The sequence below is a fragment of the Marmota marmota genome, unplaced genomic scaffold (genome assembly GCF_001458135.2).
Source record: "Marmota marmota marmota unplaced genomic scaffold, marMar, whole genome shotgun sequence".
Classification (NCBI taxonomy): domain Eukaryota; kingdom Metazoa; phylum Chordata; class Mammalia; order Rodentia; family Sciuridae; genus Marmota; species Marmota marmota.
In genome coordinates, this window is record NW_025999863.1 from 795,852 (window position 1) to 819,519 (window position 23,668).

Here is a 23,668-nt window from a genome sequence, read left to right on the forward strand (position 1 = left end):
GTATGTGTGATTCTGGAACCATACTTTTATCAACTAAGCCACATCCCAGCCATACAGCCATAATTTTAAAAGAACAAAACAAAGGAAAAATACTTTTTTTCTGATAGGTAACATATTCAACCAGAATAATGAGACATGGTGAAGAAGGAGTCTACCAGCGACAGCCCAGAGGTCAAACCCTGCTGCTTGTTTCCTGTGGTGCTAAGAACCACGTTGATGTTTTTATATGATAGAAAAAAAATCTCCATTGTTCCAATTTCAGTACTTTGCCACAGTTTGAGCACTACAAAATCAAAATTAGAATATTTCCTCGTGGGCAGAAGTTACGTGATTTTTTTTAAACTTCCTGTGCTTTTAAGTAAAATTTTATTGGCACACAGCCACAACCATCACCTACACATCTTGTGGGTGCTTTTCAACTCCAAGTTCACAGTGTAGTATTTGCTATCTGAGCTGGGTGTGGCTCAGGGTGGAGCCCTTGCCTAGGATGCACAAGGCCCTGGGTCCCACCCCAGTCACCCCCACTGCTGTTTCTGCAGAGGTCTGCAGTGCTGTCTGCCACATCAAGCACCCTGCTGTGCAGGCTCTGAGCTGCACCCAGGGTCCCAGCCACGAGCCATGAGCCATGAGCAGGGCAGGCCCACACCACCTCCGTGGGAGCTCATCATCTACTGGGCTGGACAATTAACAATGAGCCAACACCACCGCTGCGGTGGCCACTGTACAGTGAAGAACAAAGTCCCCAGGGTCCCTGTCCCACACCCAGATAGCTGTTTTATCAGGCAACATTTATGTTGCTTTGCCTTTCTGTGTATGTAGTAACATTATGTATAGTTATAATTATATATAATACTATGATAGTATTTAACACTATATATAATGCTATCATATGTAATAAAGAGGTCACACAGGCGTTAGTAGTTGATGGCTGGAAATGCTCAGGGCAACACTATTCACAATCCCTGGAAATGCCTGGGGTGGAGGGAACAGGCTCTTCTACTGTTTTTTTCTTCTGGTGGAAACAACCCAAACGTCCATCAACCAATGAATGGATATACACAGTGTGTCTGAATATTATTCAGCCATGAAAAGGACACTTGCTACAATGTGGATGGACACTGAGGACCTTGTGCTTAGTGAGAGCCAGACTCAAAAGACTACACACTGCAGGAATCACAGGAAATCTTTAGTCATAAGATCCAGAGAGAGCAAGTAGTATGTGGGTGCCAGGGGCCAAGCTGGATGTGGTGGCACATGCCTGTCATCCCAGCCACTTGGAAGGCTGAGGCAGGAGAATCACAAGTTCAAAGCCAGCCTCAGCCACTTAGTGAAATTGTCCCAAAATAAAAAGGGCTGAGTATGCAGCTCAGTGGTGGAATCCCTGGTGTCAATCCCCAGTAACACAAAAGGCAGGGGGTGGGGAGAAGTGTATATTTTGGCATGCATATTCTCACATTGAAAGTAAATTCAGAGAAGTGTCAAAACACCTATTTTATTGCTGTATCTGCCCTGGGGTGGGAGGGAGGAAATGCCTGGGTTGGAGGGAACAGGCTCTTCTACTGTTTTTTTCTTCTGCACCCAGGAGATTGAACCAGGCCTCATTCAGCAAAGCACTGCTGCCCTTGGGCCACTTCCCAGCCCTCTGCTTCATTTTTAAAAAATATCTTAAAGTAAACGTGGCAAAAACCTAACGTTTTCATTTCAGTGGCAAATACATGGCTATTATTCATCCCTCATAGGTGTCTATATATATTAAAATATACTATTTTAAGCAGTTCGTGCCTGGCTTCCTCCTTTCAACCACATCCTGTGCACTGTATCTGCTGGCCCCTGTCACTGAGGGATGGACATGTGGACTGTGGGCATCCTGGGCCGTCTCTGTCTACACACTTAGCTAGCGTCTGAGGGGCAGATTCCTTGATGTAGAGCTGTCCAGCCTCTGCAGTTTGGAAGGCCAAGCCAGCCTGCCATCAGTTCCTGCTCACCCTGGCAGCCATACTCAGCCCAGCCCAATCCCAGGAGCTAGCCTTCCCGACACCTACCTCCGACCCTCAATGAGAGCCTGATCACTTTCAAAACTGTTAACAGCCAGGCATGATGGCGCACCACGCCTGTAATCCCAGCGCCTCAGGAGGCTGANGCCGGGAGCCCGCGGAGTACGGAAGGACCTCGGGGACTCGGGACTTCGGAGGGCTGTGAGTGTCACCCAGCTCCGCGGGCCGTGGCGCCGCGTCGCAGCCCTGAACTTGGAAGTCGCCGAGAACCCGGGAATTTCTGCTGCTCTGCGGGAGGGCTCGGTCGCCAGTGTCCGCCCGCTGCTTAGCGACCCCGGTGTGCGGCCTAGGGAGGCTCCCGCGGCGCCTGGGAGGGAACCTGCTGCTGACTGGGCGCCGGTGGCAGTGCCACGCTCAGGGTGAAGCAGGGCTTGGTTTTTAAGCAGGTGGCAGGTGAATCCGAAGTGTCCAGTGACATGCACTTCCCTCAGAACTCACCCCTGCTGTCGCCGCCAGGCCCCTGAGGTGGGGTGGACAGCAGCCACGTCGTGTCGCTCTGACATGCCTGCTTCTGGCCTGAGTCTTGGCAGTGCCGCTGGGCAGGGGCTGGCCTCAGGACCCCTCCCCTCATGCGCTCACACCTGGGATCGCTGTCTGGGAAGGCTGGCAAGGGATCATCCTTCTGTCAGTCCCACTTTCGTGGATTGAGCCCAGAGGTGTTCTGCCAGTGAGCCACATCCCGGGACGGGGTCTCCCCAAGACAGGGCCTGGCTGAGTTGCCTGGTTGCCTTCCAACTTGAGATCCTCCTGCCTTGACCTCCCTGGGATTACAGGTGTGTGCCGCCCACACTCTTGGGTTTGAGTCTTTGAAGGAAGAGATTAGTTTGTCTGTGAGCAGCCTGGTGCAGTAGAAGTAGAGTGAGGCACCCAGAGTTTACTTGGCGTTGTCCGCCTCCTGATTCTCACAGCCTAAAGACTGGCTCCTAGGGCAGGAAGGAGTGAGGAGTTTCATGTGGGCCACTCCCCTTCCCTTACTAGAGGTGCTGAAGTGCCAGGCTTCTGAGGCCTGAGCACCAAGTGGGGGAGTGTGGAGCTAAGAAGCATGGGTGGGAAGGTCTGAGCCTAGGGTGCCCTGCTCTGCCTGGCTCTGGGAAGTCATCCTAGCCTTGGTTTAGGTCCCTCCCATTAAAATTCTGAAACACAGGATTACAAAGAGCATTGTTTTCTAGAGTCTCACCATGAGTGGCTGATGGGTGACAGGTGTCTGTCTGATCATTGTTCCCAGGTATTGGGGAGGCCCATGCCTACATTGCAGGTGGACAGAAAGGTTTTGAATTGTCACCTCAGGTGCACAGACCACATAGTCCTGCCAGCCTTCAAAGTGACAGACTGTCATGGAACTGGAGGGAAGGAAGTTGTGGAAGATTTTATGTGATGTGTTTGTCACTGTCTGAACTACTCAGAATCACAAGAAAGGGACACTGGAGACCTTTGAAGAAAGAGTCGCAGAGGAAGGAAAGTCACAGATAGTGGAAAAGACCTTGGAATTTGGTGTGGGTACACTTGCCTGCTGGGCTGCAGCTGGACAAGGAGGATGGGCAGCTGCTAAAGCTGGGTGTTAAGGAGGGTCTCTGAGTCTGTTTTGTGCTGCTATGACAGAGTTTCTGAGACTTGGCAGTTGATAAAGAACAAAGTTTGATTTCTTCCAGTTCTAGAGGTTGAAAGTCTTAGATCAAGGGCCCATGATGAGTGAGGGCCTTCATGTGTGACAGAGGCACATGGGAGAGAGGGGAGGGACTGAACTTATCCTTTAGGTCAGACTCAATCCTGTGCTAAGGGTTGGGAATCCAGTCAGGACGGCTCTGTCCTGTGATCCAGAACCATCCTGAAGGGTCCCACCTCTCAGCTCTTGCACTAGGGATCACCTGTCTAATTTTAGTGACTTTGGGGGATGCACTCTAACCATGGCAGAAGCAGTGCTGCTGTGGAGTGGTCCACACACAAAGGGCTTGGGTTCTTCTGAAATAATTTATTGGAATGGCTTTGGAAAGTAGACACCCAAGAGTTGAGCTCCCAACTGGACCCAGGGCTTGCTCCCTGTGAGCAAGAGCAGGACAGGTTGAATCAGAGGAAGCCATGATTTGAAGAGGAGGCTGTTCTTCGAATGTTTAGAATCTAGTGTGTGGGGAGCACAGACAGCCCTTTAGGGGCTTTTCTTACATGTTAGAAGTTACTCTGAGGAAGGTTTCCCCCTGGGTATTGTGGGGTGTCCTGAGGTGGGGTGTCCAGGGCACTGCAGAGTGCTGAGGAGCATCTCTGGCACCCACTCCTTGTTGGAACAACCACACATGTCCCAATGTAGGGCCCAGTGTCTCCTGGGGACAGAATTGCTCAAAGTGAGAGCCCACAGTTGGGGATTATCTTAATGCTTCCTGCATTTTGAAGTCATTCCTGCATGCAGCGACTCTGCTGACCTTCTCTATTGCTCTAGCTTTTTTGGGGGGTGGGATGTGTTGCCAGAGTAAGCACAGTTTTACTCCTTGTGGCCTGGTTCCAATGTGTGCCTTCGTTTGTTCTGTGTGGATTTAGGACTTATTTCCTGTGTTGGGCTGGTCTAAGTCCTGCAAAATTGGCCACAGATTTGGAATGTGTTTTTAACTTGCATTTGATTTCAGAGGTTTAGTAGGCCATCTGCAGAGAGCTAGCACTGTCACCCCTGACGAGGGCTAGTAACTCGGTGCTCTCCATACCTCCTGGGAGCACAGTGGTCTTGATGCTAACCCTTCCCTTTGCCAGAGAGATTGAAGCTCATGAGGTGAGGGAATTTGGCTTAGGGTCACCCAGGGAATGGACTGGCCAGACGGGGAGTCCCAGGCCCTTCCACTGTCCTGGTGGCACAGAGAATGCATGTGGGCTGGGCCCCACTGTTCTCCCATGTTGCAATTTTGTTGTCTCTGTGTGTAAGACCTTTTGTCCCAGGCAGGCCCAGTCCTGTGGCACGACTGTTCCTTTGGAAGGTGCTACAAGCAGTTGTGCCACTTTACCATGTCATTCACTATAATTGATGTGAATGGTGCTTTAGGCAGGAGGCCACCTCCTTGACAAGTGCTTTGCTTTCGTCTTTTTTTTTTTGGCAGTGCGAAGGATGAACCCAGGGCCTTGGACATGCTAGGCAATCACTACCTCTGAGCCACATCACAGTCACATCCCAGCCCTTAACAAACATGCTTATTGACTTTGTTTGGATCAGGAGGATCCTGGAATGTCTGGGAAGGTGGGACACAAATGATCTTGAGGGGTAGGGTATGGATGTCACCAATAAACTAGGGATGAGGGCATGTAGAGGCTGTTCATGAAGCAGCATGTCACTGCCTTTGAAGTTGTGGGGCTTGTCCTGTGTCACATTCCCTGCTGTCAAGGGGAGGAGCTGAACTGGGAATGGACCACAGGCTCACAATTCACATGGGGACTGTGATGTGGGTTCCCATCTGGCCCTTGTGGTTTCCCAAGGTTGGGCAGGAGTGTATGCCTTTTCAGGGTCTGCCTCCTTCCCTTTGGGAGAATAAGGACCCAAGTGATTTTGGAGGTCATGGTTTAAGGGAGGACAAAACTCCTGGAGATTAGGCCTAGGAGGCCCTCATCTGAAGAAGCTAGAAATTCCACACATAGGCTCTGTTTGTTTATGTTTTTTTTTTGGTGGGGAGGGGTACCCGGGATTGAACTCAGGGGCACTCAACCACTGAGCCACATCCCCAGTCTTATTTTGTATTTTATTTAGAGACAGGGTCTCATTGAGTTGCTTAGTGCCTCGCTATTGCTGAGGCTGGCTTTGAACTCGCGATCCTCCTGACTCAGCCTCTCCAGCCGCTGGGGCTGGGCTTACAGGTGTGCGCCACCACTCCTGGCTTGTTTATGTTCTTGAGAAGAAAAAGTCCTTGTTACAAAACAGTCGAGATTGGTCCTGGCCTTCTGCTTCTTGCCCTGTGAACTAAGTCCAAGAAGAACCAGTGACTGCGACGGAGACTGGGCCAGTCAAGTCAGTTGATGGCTCCAGTGCCCTGCCCGAGGTCATCTGCCTGCTGACTGCTACCGGTGAGGCTGCTTGCTGGATCCTGAAGCCCGCCAGAAGGCCATAGCGCTCTGTGGTTACCCAGGACCAGGGGAAGCCCTTTGAGATTTATTTTTTGGCATAAATACCTTGTGGTTGCCTTAAAGCACATAGCAGAAGCTGGGAAGTCCTCCTCAGACAGGTTTTTGTTTTAGCAGGCAGGCTACTTCTGCAGAGCCCCTTCCAGATTGAAGCCATCTGCAGTCTTGGGCTAACACTCAACGTTGAGCATGCACAGAGCCAGTGGGATTTGGGACCTTAGGCTTTTTTTTTTTTTTTTTTAAATGGTGCTAGGGATGGAACCCAGGGCCTTGTGCATGCAAGGCAAGCACTCTACCAACTGAGCTATATCCCCAGCCCAGCTGGTGGGCTTTGGACTGGATCTGAACCTGGGTACGATGCTTGCATGTCACAGAATACATTGGTTTGGACAAGTGGAACTGGCAGACCTCCTGGCTCTGGGCCACATAGAGAAGCCATATGAGAGGTGTCATTGTTGGGTAATGACCCCTACCCATGAGCCCTGCAGAGGCAGAGCCTGGGAGCAGAGCTTTGTGCTAATCCCTTACTTCACACCTTCTAGCCACACTGTGCTGGGGGAGGCATAGTGTGAGCAAGCTGGGCACAGAAACACCCGGGCTACCGATTAATGCAAACAAGTGTCTTGGCCCCTAAGCGAGCTGATCCTGGTTAAGAGAACCTTCTGAGTCTTTGCCTTGAACTCCTCTTGGCTTCTTGCTCACTCCTGGTGTGTTGGCTGCCAGGGGCTTTCTTATTTTATTGATTGAAAAAAAGGGGAAAAAAAAAAAAACAAGGTTCAGAGGTTAGGACTTTGTGCCAGATTCCTAGAGCTGACCCCTGCAACTGAGGAGATGCAGCCTTCTTCCTGGGACCTTCTAGAACCTTCCCCCTGTTGACTGGGGGAATGTGTCCCCTTACCTGCTGTCCCCTTCCAAGCAGGAGTAAAGGAAAGAAACACACAAGGTTTTCACACACAGGCGAGTTTTCTTTCCCTCAGCAAGTAGTGTAGAGTGCTTACTGTCTGTCAGATTTCATGAGTGATGAGACTGTTTCAGAAAAAACTTAAATTACATCATTTCCTCAGTAATGAAAGTTTTCATAACTTATAATTGTATATCACTTCAGGCTTTCAGAGAAATTACCAACATAGTAACAAAAATTCCCATGATGTACTCTGCCCAGCCACTGGCTAGCAATGGCTCCATATCTGCACATGATAGTTTTGCTGTAGTCTCCCCCCAGCACTATTGTTTTGTTGTTGTTTTTTGTTTTGTTTTTTAATATTTTGAGAGTAAGCTAGAGACCTGATTCTTTTTTCTGTGGACACCACGAGGTGTCCTGTTTCCCAAAGTAGAGTGCCATCTTGAGGCACATTTATGTGATCTGCAGGTTCTATTCCAGTTGTGTCAGCTGTGATGATAATGGCCTGTCTAGCCTCTCATCCTTAATACCTAAGTTTTGGATTTGGAATTTAAATGAGGCGTAGAGCTTAAACTAGTCTGGCCAGTTCTGTCCTGGCAGTGGCAGCCCTGGCAAAGATTGAGTTGCTTGGAGGAGGACACCTGCTTATCCCCTCATTGTTTTGCTTGGAGACGGTGCTAAATAAAGACTGGTATTTTTTGGTAAGGTGGGATTTGCTTTGATTTGGTTTCTGTGGATGTCACTAGCCTTCTCACCTATGGCCTACCACAGACCTGCCCTCGGTCTGTGGGGAGTGAGGCACAAAGAGGCCTGCTGTCTGCCTGCTTGGCCTGGCCTCACCTCAGCACTCTCTGGCCCCATTCCAAGGTGTGTAGGATACTCATGGTTTTAAGTTAATGAGGCCTAAACCTGAGCCTCCTGTGGCTGCTTGATCAGCACATCTCCCCTGGAACATGTCTTTACAGATCTGTCTCCAGGAAGGTTCTGCATCCTTGCCCTTCTCATCTCCCCATGCAAGAACTGGGCAACGCAGGGCTTGCTTATTGGCACTTTGAAGATGGTGGTGGGTACCTTTCTGGTGGTGGGGAATTGTTTTTCACACTAAATCTAAATTACTTTTCCTTGGAGGAAAAGAGTAGGAACAATCCTTGACAGAAGGGCTGACAAAGGGAAGCTGGCATTTACAGAGGGTCATGGTCATGGATTTGAGCAGTGATGGGTGCATCAGCCGCCTTGCAAGGGTTGCTCCTGGGGCAGCTGTCAGGAGCTGTCAGAGGAAGCTTCCTTTTGGCTCTAAGCTCCCTTGATGGGACATTGCTCACTGGGGAAGAGTCTTGTCTCAAAGTCGGGTATGACTGGGCACACTTGTCATCCTGGCCACTTGGGAGGCTGAAGCAGTAGGATCTGCAGTTTGAACAGTCTAGGCAACCTAATGAAATCCTACCTCAAAATAAAAAATGTTTAGAAAGGATTGGACACCACGAGGTGTCCTGTTTCCCAAAGTAGAGTGCCATCTTGAGGCCCATTTATGTGATCTGCAGGTTCTATTCCAGTTGTGTCAGCTGTGATGATAATGGCCTTTCTAGTCTCTCACCCTTAATACCTAAGTTTTGGATTTGGAATTTAAATGAGGCTTAGAGCTTAAACTAGTCTGGCCAACGCAGGGCTTGCTTATTGGCACTTTGAAAATGGTGGTTTGTACCTTTCTGGTGGTAGGGTTGGGCTCAGTGGTAGAGTGCTTGCCTAGCATGCGTGAGCCCCCCGCATCACATGAAATGAAAATAAACAAAGTAAAGGTATAAAAAAAGAGAAGTATTAGGGGTATGGTTAGTGATTCAACCCCCAGTACTAGAGTGCCAGAGGTGGGGGGGTTGAGAAGAGCCCAGTGTAGTATGGTGGTCTGGCGTTTTTAGTGATGCCAGAAGATTTCTTGTGTCTCAGGTGGTGACCCTAAGCCTGAAGGGTGCTCTGGTCTCTGAAGATGGTCTAGTTGGGAGGGTGATGATGGGGTTGGCACAGCTGAGGCTCAGATGAAGGAACTGATGAGTGTGTGTTCTCTTTCCTGATGTAATGGGCAGGACATGCAAGCTATAGCTGGTTCACCTGGCCTGCCCCCTGAGTTTGGGGGAATCTTGAGGCCCCATAGGCAGGTGAGCTCTGAGGCCCCGTGTGTGTCTCAGCTGTGCCCAGTGGGTGCTCTGGGCAACAGAAGATAAGCACAGCCTTGGCTCCACCCAGGCCTTCAGGGCATTTGCCCCTGGCTGCTTCTGTTCAACCTGGGTCCTGCCTGGCCCCTGAGAACTGGGAAAGCTGAGACCTTGGAGATGGGATTCTTCATGAAAGCCCCCTGCATCTATCCAAAAAGGCTGCCTTGAGGTGGGGATGTGGGTATAGGGCTCCAGCACGGAATCCACACCCTTAACTGTAATTCAGAGGCTGGGTGGGACGAATATCTTACGTGTCAGTTTCTTTTCCAGTTAAAATCAAATCTAAGCTGGCCCCATGTTGCACACCTGTAATTCCAGAGGCTTGGGGGTGCTGAGGCAGGAGGATTGCGAGTTCAAAGCCAGCCTCTGCAGTGGCGAGGCACGAGGCAACTCAGTGAGACCCTGACTCTACATAAAATACAAAATAGGGTTGGGGATGCGGCTCAGTGGTCTAGTGCCCTTGAGTTCAATCCCTAGTTACCCACCCCCCCAAAAAAAATCAAATCTAGATTCCTTAATTCCTTTTCCTGATTATAAAATATTTGCAGATGCTGGAATTTCCAAGCCCCACTTGGAAGTAGCATGATTTCATGTAGTCAGAGGGTTCTATGACACACCTATGGTACAAGTTGGAATCATTGCTCATGTCTGAACAAAAGTGTGGACAAAGCTGTAGCTGTGTATGCTCCAGAGGGGACATACATGAGCCCATTTGCAATATTCCTTGTTTGAATTACATTCTTGGCATGGTGGGATGGGAACAATCCTGAGCTGAGAGTCAAGTTGATCCTGAACATTTTCTGTTGAATTGCAGGAAGCTCTTTGTGGGCGGACTTGACTGGAGCACGACCCAAGGTAGGTGCTGCAGGCTGTGAGGCTCCCTGACCTCATCTCTTGCTACTGCCTGGGATTTGTTGAAGTCCTTGGACATTGTCTGGGTTTCTGGGCAGGAGACATTTGACTGGGAGCTGTCTAGGGGCAGAGATAGTGGTGTTCCCTTTGAATCTGTTAAATTGGTCTTGATCTTTTTGGTCAGAGCCACAGGAAGACTGTGGCCCACAGTTGCAAGCCACAAGAAGGTTATGGAGTCAGAACTATTCACTGTGGGGTAGAGGTCTAGGGTTTTGCTAGAATCAAGTCAGCATTTTGTTCAGAATCAAGTCAGCATTCCTGGGTTGCTGGTTGTCACTCAAATGTTGTCATGTTTGCATCCCCTTAAGCTTTGCTCTCCTGTTCCTATGAAGCAGAACAGAGCTATCTGCTATTGCTATGGTCACTTGTCCCTTTTCTAATTTATGAGGATGTAATGCATCTGTCGTGCAGAATTTCCCTTGCCCATCTCCATGTACCTCTTCTGGGCCCTCTTCCTCCCCTCAGCAGTTAGTTGCTAAGCCAGTTCATGTGTTGCTCATCCCAGACTTGTTCAGGTAAGGCCGATGAACTGGAAGGAAGCAAGTGAGTGTGCATGTGCACCCTCCAACTGTTAGATGTGTTTGCTTAATGCCCTGGTTTGTGTGTGTTTGTGTTTTTGTTCCCAATCTTTGAGCAGAGACTCTGCGCAGCTACTTTTCCCAATATGGAGAAGTTGTTGACTGTGTTATCATGAAAGATAAAACAACCAACCAGTCTCGTGGTTTTGGATTTGTCAAATTTAAAGACCCAAACTGTGTGGGGACGGTGCTGGCCAGCAGACCACACACCCTGGACGGCCGGAATGTAAGTGTCTTCTCATTCTTTCCTGCCCTGTCTTTTGTTTGCCATTCCTTCAGCTTAACTCTATGACTGAACTTTGACTGATGTTTATTTTAGAGTCTTTTAATGTGGGCTGGATTTAAAGGGGTTGGGCCTTGGTATTTGGACTAGCTGTTGGAGGATTGGGCCAATTGGGTGGCCTGTGTGGGCCAGTGTGCCATGAAGCTGGCTGCTGTTGGAAACACCTTCTTTTCTAGAGAAAGTAGCCTATGTTCACAATGGGCTGGTTTGAAACTTCCTACAGATCGACCCGAAGCCATGCACTCCTCGGGGAATGCAGCCAGAGCGAACACGGCCAAAGGAAGGATGGGTAAGAGGCTGGGGTTGGGAGGCCTCCTTGTGAATGCTTTTTTTTTTTTTTAACTGGGAATTGAACCCAGGCATGCTTTGCCACTGAGCTGCACCCCTAGGCATTTTTATTTTATTTTGAGACAGGGTCTTGCAAAGTTGCTTTAGGGCCTTACTAAGTTGCTGAGACTGACCTTGAACCTGCAACCCTCCTGCCTTAGCCTCCCGAGTCACTGGGATTGCATCGTGTCCCTCAGCGCCTGGCCTCCTTGTGTGTACTTTGGGCAGATTTAAAGGGAAAATATGTTTTCCTCTGGTGGTGTTGCTCATTAAGCAGGAGAGCAGTAGAGGTCTTCTAGATGACCCTGGAGCAATTGATAATTGCCCAGTTTTAGCCTGTACTGCATTTTATCTTGTAACCAAGAAAATTCTTAATGGTCCTAAGTGATCATGGGTAAGGTGGTCAACTGAACTTAAAACCCCATCCTGTGGTGAAGGGTTTCTCATGAACTGTGGTCCCTGTTGCTCAGGTACAGTTATCATCCTTGAGTGGTGTTTAGTTGGTTTTGGGTTTTGCCAGCATACACACTGCCTTTGCCTGGCCCAGCAGTTGCATCACTAGAACTTCATGGGGCAATGCAGATGGAGAGCACTCCTGTCTTTATAGAGAGTTCTGGATAGCGCTGAGTTGACCCCTCCAGGTGCCCCTGGTCAGAAGGCTGGGTGGAGCCTGAGAATCTGCTTTTCTAGCAGTATTCTAGCTGCTATGGAGGATGAGACTTTAGACCCTTGCAACATTTTTTTTCCCCAATGTTATATTTCAGATTTTTTAAGTACAGGAAAATTGGAAGACTGGTACAGTGAATATCTAAATATCCCACTAGATTCATCAGCTGTTAAATTTTGCCAAATATTTATGTATATTTATGCCTATGTCTGACTACATGTATCCCTCCTAACTAGTGGTGTGTCCTCCTAAAGTCAGATCCCCCACCCTCACCGTCGCCACACCTAAGGATGTCGTGTGTCTGGTCTGTACTCCTGTTTCCAGAATTGCTTCACAAATATCTCTTGTCTCCTGAAGTCCAGTCAAGGGTTATGTTCTGTCTGGTTATTAGTTAAGTCTTTTTTTTTTTTTTTAACATAATACCTTTATTCTTTTTATTTATTTATTTATTTTTATGTGGTGCTGAGGATCGAACCCAGTGCCTCACACTTGCTAAGCGAGTGCTTTACCACTGAGCCCTAGTTAAGACATTTTAGTCTCTTAGCCATTTTATAAGATGTATTAGGCATAAAAAAAAAATAAACTGCGTAACTTGATGACTTGACTGACCTGTGCACCCACGAAACCATCACCCATCATGGCAGTGAACTCTCATTCCCCAAAGTCTGGTCTCTTAATCCAAAGCAGTTGGGGCAACATAAAACATGATGTCCTTGGATAGGGAAAGGAAGTCGGGATTGGAAACAGAGGGGCAGGAAGAAGGAGCAGATATCTTGTAGTTGCTTCTCAGCTGTCTATGATCCTCAAAGCTGCCTTCTCCTCACTCCTTCAGAATCTCTAGCTTTGCATTGCAGAGCTGTGGGAGTTTTTGAGACAAGGTCTCACTATGTTACCCAGGCTGGTCTTGAACTCCTCACCTTGAGCCACCCTACTGCCTCTGTCTAGCGGGGACAATAAGCGTGCACCATCAAGTCTGGCTTGCAGAGCTTTTAATGGTTGTGGCTGTTGTTGTTTAGAATAGCTGAGGTGGGACGTAAGGTGTGCTGTGTTCACCCTTACCTGAAATACAGCCTTGCAGAAATGCCATGATTACAGTCTCCATATATGACCAGAGAAGTGGGTCATCTCAGCTCAGTTTTTGTGTTCTTTTTTTTTTTTAACCTTTATTTTATTTATTTAGTTTTACGTGGTGCTGAGGATTAAACCCGGGGCCTTGCACATGCTAGGCGAGCACTCCACCACTGAGCCCCAGTCCCAGCCCCAGTTTTTTGTGTTCTTTTGACTCTTTGGATTTTTAGAGTGTGTTTGGTCTGGCTTTCAGCTGACTCTTAGGACAGATGCAAAGATGATGTCACACCTAACTAATGGGAAGTGTTTGAAGTCCTACCACAAGCTAATCCCCTTTTCCTCCTCAACACAGCAGAAAGGACCCCGGAGCGATAACAGTAAATCGAACAAGATCTTCGTTGGTGGAATTCCTCACAACTGTGGTGAGACAGAGCTCAGGGAATACTTCAAGAAATTTGGAGTGGTAAGTTCCTTGTGCCTCAGTGTGCTGGCTGGTCCCAGCAGGTGCTGCCCATCCTTGGCCTCCGTAAAGTTGGAGGATCTGCTGCACATTCCCATGTCCCCCACCCCCACCCCACCCCCCCCAAAAAAAAGAAAACAAGACCCAGCCTTTCTCTTTATGATCATTTGAGATCCAGCAGAATGTTCCTGTGACTTTTCCAGCAAGTGCTAAATTAGATGGACTTCACGATTGCCCTTCTGATTGTCTTGTGACCATCATGGTTTGAAGCATCAGATAATGGTAGTGAAGAGGATGGTGTTTGGCTTGGCTGTGGAGCCAGCTGTGCCCAAGAAGTCATCCTGCCCCTTGGTTGCTGGAGGGGTGGCCCTAGACCAGGTCCACACTGAGGTTAGCATCTTCCCCTCCCCAAGGCCCAAGACCAGGTGCCCGTGAGGAAGCAGCCTTCAGGTACAGTGGGCTGGTCTGGTGAGGTGCTTTCCTGGGTCCTGCATCGGCAAAACAGCCCAGCAGTCTGGAAGCAAGTTCACTTATCCTCCAGGCCTCTCTGGCATCACAGATGTTTTAACCCATTTCCTCCTTGATGTTTTCTCTGATGGCAAAGCTACCCCTAAGTGGTTTTTCTGGGAAAGACTGAAATCCTTGAGAATTCCTTTGGAAATTTAGATTTTGAGGAGTCCTGCAGGGAACTCAGTGCCCTGGTGGAGCAGCCTATGAGATGTTCAGTCAGCCCTGGGACTTGACACTGGGGAGGGCCTGCGGTGGGACACAGCTCTGTTTGCAGTGAGGTATATGGGCTTGGCCGGCGGATCAGCTGTTGACTGCCTGTGAGCTCTGGTTGCAGTCTTTTTATCAGGTGTTCCTAAGGGTGCTGCAGGCTGGGCCAGGGAGGAAGGAGTACTGGGCAGGGGCAGAGTACAGAGCCTTCGCCGACTGGGTGCTGCTGCCTGAATCCTAGAGCCCACAGCTGCCTGCAGTGATGAGGTCCAAGCTTACTTCACCTGACTACGCCTCACTTCCCTCAAATATTAGTGGAAGGGTACCTGTGGACTCTCCTAGGTCACATCCCCTGATAGGACATGCAGTTGGGATCATGGTCGCCTCACCTTTCTCTGCAAATATTTTGTTAGGCAGTGGGCTGAGCCTGGTGGCTGGTGTCCCTGTGCCTACCCAGGAGCCTTGGGGCCAAAGCAGTTTGTTCTGTCCACCCCATCAACGTTGGGCTCTCATACACTAGACCCTATAAAGCTTACCTTGGCCCTAAAATTTCCCAAGCTCAAGCGTGGTGTTCACAAAAGTTGAAGCTTGGGGCTCTTACTAGAAAGAGAAATAGTACCTGCACCTCACTTTGCTCTCTTCCTCTCCAGGTCACCGAGGTGGTTATGATCTATGATGCAGAAAAGCAGAGGCCTCGAGGTAACGGCTAATCTAGTTTGTCCTGACCTGTGCCCCTTCCCCCTCAGATGGCAAACTATCTCACCCCCTTAGACACAGGCTAGGTGGTGGTCGTAGGGAACATTGCTCAGTAAGGACAAATTGGAGACCTAACCGCTAAAATGTAGGCTCTCCCCTGCGCAGCTCCATTCAGCCTGTCTGTGCTTCCCAAGGTCAGACATCACACATTGTTTTTGGCTCGTTCTTGTGAAGTTTTTATGACCTGACATGAATTTTGATGTGGTTTCTGTTTTAAATGTCTCCTGGAGGAGTGTGGTTCTGCAGACTGAGCTTCTCTCTCACACCTGTGTCATCCCATCCTCACCAGTGTGGCCAGTCCCACTCATGTGCCAGCTGTACCCACCCAGCTCAGCTTGGAATCCGGGCTTCCCTCTGTCCATCCCATGCTTTTCCTCCCACCCCCTCGTTTTTATCCCTTCAGCCAGAGGGGCAGGTGGGAGGAGGGGTGAGGCGCTGCCTCATGCCCTCCTGCATCCTTCCCCAAGCTTCTCACACCTGTATGTCTGCGCTGGTCTGAGTGGGTGAGGGTGCCCACTTTCATCCCTCCCCCCTTTTTTTTTTCTTTTTTTGTGGCTGCTGCTATTTGTTGCTGCCCATGTTTTTGGTTCATCAGCTGCTTTTGGACTAGCCACGTGAGCAGACCTGCCAGTTCAAGGTCTGCGCAGTGGCTCCATGTCACACGTCCCCTCACGCACCATCTGCCTGAGGTCAGGCGGAGGCAACCCCTTAGAGCCAAGCGGCTCTAGCCCGCAGCATGTGCCCGCCATGCTGGAGAATAGTTTGCCATTTGAACCTCCATCCTCCTCTTATCCATGGTTAAGGAACGTGTTGCTCACTTGGTGATTAAGCTGTTAAGTCTTAATTTAACGTAGACATATGTGCTTAGCGATGTACTTAAGTGTTTCGTAGTAAAGTACAGTAATGTTAAGTAAGCTGTTTTCCTTTTCTCTCTGTGAATTGTTTGTGATTAACGATATCTCTTTAGATTTCTCTTCTCCAGGTGCTAAATTATATCACACAGGTACAGGCCCGTCCCGCAGTCAGAGGAGGGAGCGGCTTTGCTCCAGTGGGGTGTAAACGAAGTTTCAGTGTGTTTCTGTCCCGCTGCCGCCTCTTGACAGACAGATCGTTCCTAGAAAGCCTGCTCTGGGCTCCCTACCCACGGCCCACCGCCTCTTGTACTGTACACGGACCGAGCCAGCCCTGTGGCTTCAGACACTCCTGATGTTTGAGAAAATGTCAACTTTCTAATATGTCGTTCTTCACCTATGTTGTGTTCCAAATATTGCCTCTGATCTTGTGAACCTCCAGTGCTTGGGAATCTGAGGGCTGCTCTTGGGTGCTCCTGGTCCCAATGCAGCTGTGCAGAGCTGTCCGCCTGCTCTGACTGTGCTTGTCCGATCAGGATTGGAAATAGCTAGGGTCGCTGAGCCCAGCTGGTGGGAGGCAACAGGGGCTGACATTGAGGAAGCTTCTGGCAGGCATGGGACCCATGTTTCCTGCTTCACTCAGCCATCAGGCTTGGGAATTGTCCCTGGGTTGCCAGATTATCAGAGGGCAGGTTAGCAGGTCCTCCCAGACAGCAAGTCCCTGTCTTCTTGGCTTTGCTGAATCTTTTTAAGAACTAGTCTGCCTCCCTTCCAGTCTCCCTTCTCCCTGTTCCTTGTCTCGGTTTACTTAAAATAGTGGACATGTATGTCCCGGTATGCGAGACCGTCCCTGTGTTCCCAACACACCATCTCCTGGTGTGAAAATTCCTGCTGCTGCGCAATGGTCCCCACTTGGCCCTCCCCGTGCTCCTGACTTCTGGCCTCACACTCGCTCCAGCCTGCTGCATCCGCTCACCTCACACTCCCTTTGTTCTTGGGTTTTTTTCCTTTCCAACCTGTGCTCCCTTCTGTGTGCTTTGCCCTCATGGTTTCACTTTCTCTCCTCTCCTCTCCTATTGTGTCCTGACCCCTGCAGGTGCGTGCGGGTGTGCATAGTCATGCTCAGATGCACGTGTGCACACATAGGGCAAATCAGAAGACTCCCGAACCTGGTTCCTTTGCTGTGGTCTTTTTCACCTCCAATTCCTGAGCTGCCGTTTCTTCCCCATTTCCCTCCTCTTCCTACCCACAGTTTTTGCTTAGAACTTCTCTACCTAGTGCTCCAGCACCACAGTCCATAAGCTTGAGAAGCCCTGTCCACAGTTGCTCCTTACCAGGGCCCCTTGCCTGCTCAAACCCTGTGTCCCTTCTCCACCAGCTCGTGCCTCTCTCCTGGTGCACAGTGCTGCCTGTATCACGCTGTCCCTCTGCCATTCGATGCTCTGTAGCAGCCCTGTGACCCTGGCGTAGATGACAGCCCCTATCAACCTGGTTCTTGGCTTTCCCTTGTCCATCTTTGTTCTTCTGAGGTCTTTGGGTAGCAGTTTGCTGCTCACTTCTCAGTGCCCAAGTACCAGGCCATCGGGAGGTAGTAGTGTTCATCAGGCCGCCTTGGAGGCCAGTGTGCTCTGCGGTCTCATTCTACTCAGACCAGACAGGAGACTCTGGTCACTCCTACCCATAGAAGAGGAGACACACTCTATTAGCTGGGTGGCTGTGCTCACCCCAGACCAACCAAACTTCGTTTATACTGCCACTTTCTTGTGTTTGGGAAATGCTAAATTGTTTTTTTTTTTGTTTTGTTTTTTTTTTCCTTTAAAATTTTCTTTTTTGATTACATGGTGCCTCTTGCTCTTGCTGCTGACAGCAGAATTTGACCTGCTGGAACCCGTTGTGGCCTGTATCTTTGTGTATTACCTATTTATTTATCTGTATACATATATGCATATAAACATACATATGTTACCTCTGGTAGGACTCCTTGGGCTTACCCAACAGTGTTGGATAAGCTTAGTGAGGCACTCACTGTGGTAGATTCTGTACTTTGTTTAACGCTTTAGAACGATATATGGCTGCTGTCAGCACTAGCTGCAAAGCAAATTGCAAGCCAAGGGGGAGAATCCTGGGTTTCAGAAAAGCAGAAATGCACCCATACGCACACCCCTGACTGAGGTGGGTTCCTGGTGAGGTCTCCCCTCTCGCAGGGGCAGCTCACAGTCGTCTTCATGGACGAGAGCCAGGACAGTGGCCCAGGCCTTGGACGACAGGGGTCTGTTTGCCTCACTGGCTGAGGCTCTCTGAGATGTGCCTCTCCTCCCCAGAGTGTGCCTGACACAGAGCCCGCGTCTACTCAGCCCGCCCAGTGTCGGGTGGAGACCTCAGTCAGCTGGTGCAGAGTACAGACGTCGCTGTCTGTCCACTCTGTTGGGTCGATGGCTCCCTTGGGAGCCGTGGCCCTTGGCTGTAGCTTCTCTACACGGGGCTTAGCTGAAACCCTGGGCCGATCCCTTGGTCCCTCCCTAATACTGTTCATCATCCTGTTTTGTGTCACAACACCCTGCTACCTTGATTCACTCTTCGTCGTTGGCTAGGTTTTGGATTTATTACTTTCGAGGACGAACAATCAGTGGACCAGGCTGTCAACATGCATTTTCACGACATCATGGGCAAAAAAGTGTGTAGTTGTAGTTTTATTTTACCTTAAGACCAAACCAAGTCTTAGGCAACTGAGGGATTTCACTGGAAAGGAAAATTCCTTAGTAGAAAAGAGGATCGGACAAGTTCATCTGGGATTGCTGACTGTGAAGTTGGACCTGGTTCTACCATGGAGCCTCATGCTTCCTGAGCAGGGTGGCCATCTGGCTTCGCTCCTGGAGCCCCTTCCCTGGGCGGCCTGGGTGGTACTGGGGATGGGAGCGCCCAGATGTGTTTGGGCTGGCCTCCAGTGAGATCGCAGTGTTGCCTCAGGCTTGGTTTCAGCGACCACTCCTTCAGATGTCTGCCCCAGCCCCCTTTGTGTAATGCTGACCTGTAATGTGATGAGCAAGGGCCTCTGAGATCCGAGGTTCCACTTAAAACTGAAAGAAACACGAAAACATCATGAAGGATTGGTTTTTTAAATTGGGTCACTTACTGTGAAACTCCGGGACCAGCCACATGCTCTCGATAGTACTTATTTAACCACCGTGCAGTCAAGTGACCTCTGGTTGTTTCATCTTCATACTGTGTTGCTGCCACAGCCGAGCAGGGACAGGACACAGGGCCCCCAGCATTCTATTGCACAGCCAGTCCTCATTGGGTGGTGTCAGAGTGGCCTCTCACCGTGGTTAACCAGGACCTTTAGCGCTTTCTGAGAATACCTGGTAGGAGGACTCCTGTGACATGGAGTGGGCTTCTCAGGGTTCACAAAGGCTCAGGGGCCTGCATCTTTACAGGATCGTCTTGGTGCTTGGAACGCCTACTCCTTGTGATGCCAGGCCTCCTGGCCTGTGGTTCTGATGTGGCCTTTCATGCTGCATAACTCCTACTCTCTCAGGTTCTGTCCCCAGGTGAGACCACAGTCACCTTTGGGGATTTCTGCCCTGCCTGCTCTGAAGTCTCCCTTCCAGAGCCTTGGTTAGCAGCAGAGGAGTGAGTGGTTGTTTTTGTGTTCCCAGTGGCTTAGCTTTGGTTGCAGACTTCATGGATTCCATTTGGACCTAACTAAAGAAGGAGACAAACCTTGTTCTGACATTTCTTGCAGCTTTTAGTTTAAAATTGGCATGCAGATTGCAAGGGGCATGACTGCTGTGAAAAGTTTTAAAGGATTCTACGTGCAGTGTTTTAAGGTCCTGTGACATTGAGAATTTGGAGAAAGTATGGCCTTGATATGTAGGGCAGGAAGGGCAGCTCAATACATGTCCCTGTTCTGTCCTCAGGCACCTCCCCTGGGTTCCCCCCAGCCCTGTATGACTTGGCTGCGGTGACCTTGGTGGTACTCATTTTACAAGCTAGATGGATGCACAGGAGTCCAGGTTGCCGTCTCTGACCTTCACTGGTCACCATTGAACCCTTGGTGGGGCTTTCCATTTGTAAAGGGTTTGGGATGCACAAGGTAATTAAAGCCCAAGTGCCAGGTGACAGCATCCCTTGTTCTGATAGGAAAGGGTAAAGGAGTTTTTTGAATGACAAGGACTGCTTTGCTCTGTAGCAGGAATCAAATTCCCATAAGGAGCGCGTGTGAAGACTCATTAACTTGAGTCTTTTGAAGCTGCCGGGTGGCCCTGTCATCGCCTTGCCTTGAGCTAACAGGATCTGTTCCCATCACACAGAGCGTCCTTGGGGCGGTGGGCAGGTGGGGGGACTTTGTGCCTCTGCTGCGCTTCCTGTTTGTTATCTCTGAAGGAATTCTGAAGGCATAATGCTTATCCCTCCAGACTGAAACCCTCAAGGTGGACTCATTGTTTCTTCATTATTATTAAAATTTATCATAAAAATAAGAAAGATTTGGGATCCTGAGAGCTGAGGCAGCCCTGGAATCCAGGGGGGGAGGTGTTTTTGCTATTGTCGGTCTGCCCATATTTTAAAAGATGCATGAAGCAGGTCAGCCCCTGTGCTCAGAAAAACTAGGTCACGCACAGTTAGCTCACGCTGTTCTAGCCCCTTGTCCTTGTTTCAGAGGCTGTGGCTCCAGCCAGTTCTGGGGAGAGGTCTGGGTTGCTGGCTAACACAGTATGAAGATTGCTTACTGATTCAAATGTCCATTTTATTGCATGTTTGTTTACTTTTTTTGTTAGATGTAATGTAAGATTCTCTTATCACATCCATTCCCTCTGACATTCCTTTGAGTTAATTGAGATTCTTTAAGCATTAGCCTGGGGAAGGTAAGTCTTTATCTTCCATTAGACATTTTAAATAAAAATTTAAGTCAAAACCAATTGTGTTTCTCAGGTATGCGCTAAAGTTGCAATGGGGTGGGCTCTAAGAGGCCCTCGTGGCCAGTTGGGCCCATGACAGGGCTGGGCATGTGCTGGTCCCTTATTGTCCTGTCGAGGGAGGCGATACTGTCTTAGCTGAAGTGAGATACCTCTGCGTACACAGATCTCCTGAGGGTTCCTGGCTCCTTCTGCTGTTCATAGCGGGTGGGGCACAGGCTGTCTTTACAGTTGTGTCTGTTGTACCTGAGAAACATTTTTTTAAACAAAAAAAAAATTTAAAAAGGAAAAAAAAATTAAGAAAAAAGTACTGGCCTAAATAAGGTTTATAGTTAAGTACTTAGTCTTAAGTCGTAAGATGCTAAGTGTAGTTGTAAGTTACTGAGGGTGTGTCTGAAGGGAAGGGGCGCTGGGCTGTAGCTTCTCCCTAAACCACAGCTTGGTTTGTTTAGGTGGAAGTTAAACGGGCCGAGCCTCGGGACAGCAAAAGCCAAGCGCCCGGACAGCCAGGTGCCAGCCAGTGGGGGAGCCGTGTCGTGCCCAATGCCGCGAACGGCTGGGCAGGCCAGCCCCCGCCCACGTGGCAACAAGGATACGGCCCACAAGGTACGGCTCTGAGGGCCCTGGAGGGACCAGACCTGGGCTCAAGGATCAACTGGCTACTGTTATGTTGCTTGGAGGCTATGGGTCCCCTGGGCCTCGGCTTCAGGCAGCTACCTGATGGGCAGAGCTGTGGGACGAGAGCAGCATTGCTCTCTGGGCACTGGCAGGCCTTGCCAAAGTGGGAGAGCTCCCCTGCCCCACTGTGTCAGTGCCACATGTTCTGAGCAGCTGTTTCAGAAGCCCTGCCGAGGTGCAGGCACAGGTATAGTCACTGTCCAGAGGACACAAAAGGCTCTGCCATCTTCCTAACCCTCGGTGGTGTGGTTGAGTGTGGCTTAGGTGCTGCTTGCAGTTTGGGCAAGTGGGTCTTCCTTCCTTGGAGTATCTGTTTTGAGATTCCTTGTCTTGTTGCCCATGTGCAAGGGTGTAGGAAGGGCTGTGGTGGATCTGAGTGGGCAGTCAGAGGGTCAGAAGTGGCCTACTTGGTGTGAAGAGTTCTCTGCTGCCTGCAATATGGCAGTTGGGCAGCACTTCCAGGGGCACCATGAAAACCTGCCAGACTTGGGTCTGTGCATTTGCTCTCATCTCCGCCAAGCTGTGTGCCCTCCACTTCAGGGCCCACCAGTAGCTGGTGCTGCCGATAGTTTACAGGAGGTGTTGAGCAAGTGAGCTTACACATGCCTGCCTGGGGGACTTTGTTCTCTGAGCCATGGTATCAGGATTCTCTGTGGTCTCCTCCACACCTTGAGCCTGAGGGTTTCTTTGAGAATTCTCCCTGTTGGAAATGAGATGGAATAGGCACACCTTTCTTTTTCTTTCTTTCTTTTCTCTTTTCGTGTGTGTGTGTGTGTGTGTGTGTGTGTGTGAGTGTGTGAGTGAGGGAGAGAGAGAGAGGGAGAGAGAGAGACACATGTGTGGTACTGGGGATGGAACCCAGGCCTTGGGTGTGCTCTACCACTGAGCCCCAGCCTCAGCCAGGGAAACCATTTTTTTTTATGCCCAGGCATGCAGACTGCCATGGGGACTGTCCCTGTGTTCCTCAAGGCTCAGAGGCCATGGAGGCATGTACCCAGTCAGGAGACTACCACCAGGTGGTAGGGTGCCAGTGGAGAGGCACTTGGGAGGCATACTGATCAGGGGGCTGTGTTGAAGACCCAGGAGGAAGGCTTCACCTGGTGCCACCCATGTCCCTGGGCTCTGAGCCTCAGGTGGGGCCGGGGGTCAGCCCCAGTTGGTGGCGCTTACTCGTGGCAACTACTTGGCATCAAAATACTGGGAGGACTCGGCACCAACCCTTCTCTTCTGTTTTCTCATCTAGGAATGTGGGTGCCAGCAGGACAGGCAATTGGTGAGTCCTTGTTTTTAGAGAAAGGGAAAGAGCAGAATCCGAAATCCTAGGCCGACTCTCAGAGCTCACGTCTGGTCTTGTCTATGGCCGGTAAAGCCGTTGTCAGTGTCTCTCTGGCCCTTGAGATCATTTCTTTTACTTCCTCTCCTGGTGAGGAAGAAGGGGAGGGGCCCGATACAGGCCCTGGCAGGCCTGGGTCTGGGCTGTGGCCAGGGGTTTGTGTCTGACACTCTTTGCCCTTCACCCTGCGTTGTGTGTTCCAGGTGGCTACGGACCACCCCCTGCAGGAAGAGGAGCCCCCCCACCGCCCCCTCCGTTCACCTCCTACATCGTGTCCACCCCTCCTGGCGGCTTCCCCCCTCCTCAGGGCTTCCCACAAGGCTATGGTGCCCCACCACAGTTCAGTAAGTTTTGGCTGGGCCCCCTCGGGAGGGCTCCTCTCCCATCAGAGCTGGCGCTGGAGCTGACTAGGCCTGTGCTTCATGTGGACATCGGCCATGACACTTGCCCCCTGTCCCTGTTTGGGTGTGAAGCACAGAGACTGCACAGTTGGCTTCTAATTGCCTTGAACCCACTCCTGGCACTGACGGAGCTCAGGTTCATGCAGAAAGTGAGCCTTGCACCCTGCACCTTGCTCTCATTCTTCATTTCTCAGGAGGTGAGGTGTCTGGACTTCTTCCGTTCTTCTGTATTTAGAAGTGAGGGAAGCTGGGCACAGTGACACACTCCTGTAATCCCAGCAACTCAGGGAGCTGAAGCAAGAGGATTGTGAGTTCAAAGCTAGCCTCAGCAATTTATCCAGACTCTGCCTCAAAAAAATTTTTAAAAAGGCTGGGCTGTGGCTGAGTGGTAAAGCATCCCTGGGTTCATACACCTGTTTTTTTTTTTTTTTTTTTTTTTTTTTTTAAAAAAAAAAAAAAAAAAAAAAAAAAAA

General features: G+C 49.9%; 1 protein-coding gene across 9 annotated transcripts in view; it reads left to right on the top strand.

The window, feature by feature from the left end:
• The first annotated feature begins 2,136 nt into the window (after positions 1-2,136).
• The window catches only part of Dazap1 (DAZ associated protein 1), a 25,568-nt gene continuing 4,036 nt past the window's right edge, over positions 2,137-23,668 (top strand). For 2 of the 9 annotated variants that reach the window (XM_048811950.1, XM_048811947.1), the window contains exons 1-10: positions 5,833-6,086; positions 10,066-10,106; positions 10,801-10,967; positions 11,248-11,313; positions 13,439-13,549; positions 14,914-14,962; positions 18,462-18,544; positions 21,236-21,389; positions 22,705-22,734; positions 22,998-23,138. In XM_048811950.1, coding sequence (XP_048667907.1) covers positions 10,854-10,967; positions 11,248-11,313; positions 13,439-13,549; positions 14,914-14,962; positions 18,462-18,544; positions 21,236-21,389; positions 22,705-22,734; positions 22,998-23,138 — 748 coding nt within the window. In that variant the 5' untranslated portion in view covers positions 5,833-6,086; positions 10,066-10,106; positions 10,801-10,853. Of the gene's footprint in view, positions 2,196-5,832; positions 6,087-10,065; positions 10,107-10,800; positions 10,968-11,247; positions 11,314-13,438; positions 13,550-14,913; positions 14,963-18,461; positions 18,545-21,235; positions 21,390-22,704; positions 22,735-22,997; positions 23,139-23,668 lie in introns of those variants that run through there. The other 7 variants (XM_048811924.1, XM_048811930.1, XM_015503789.2 and 4 more) reach the window with 7 other exon arrangements.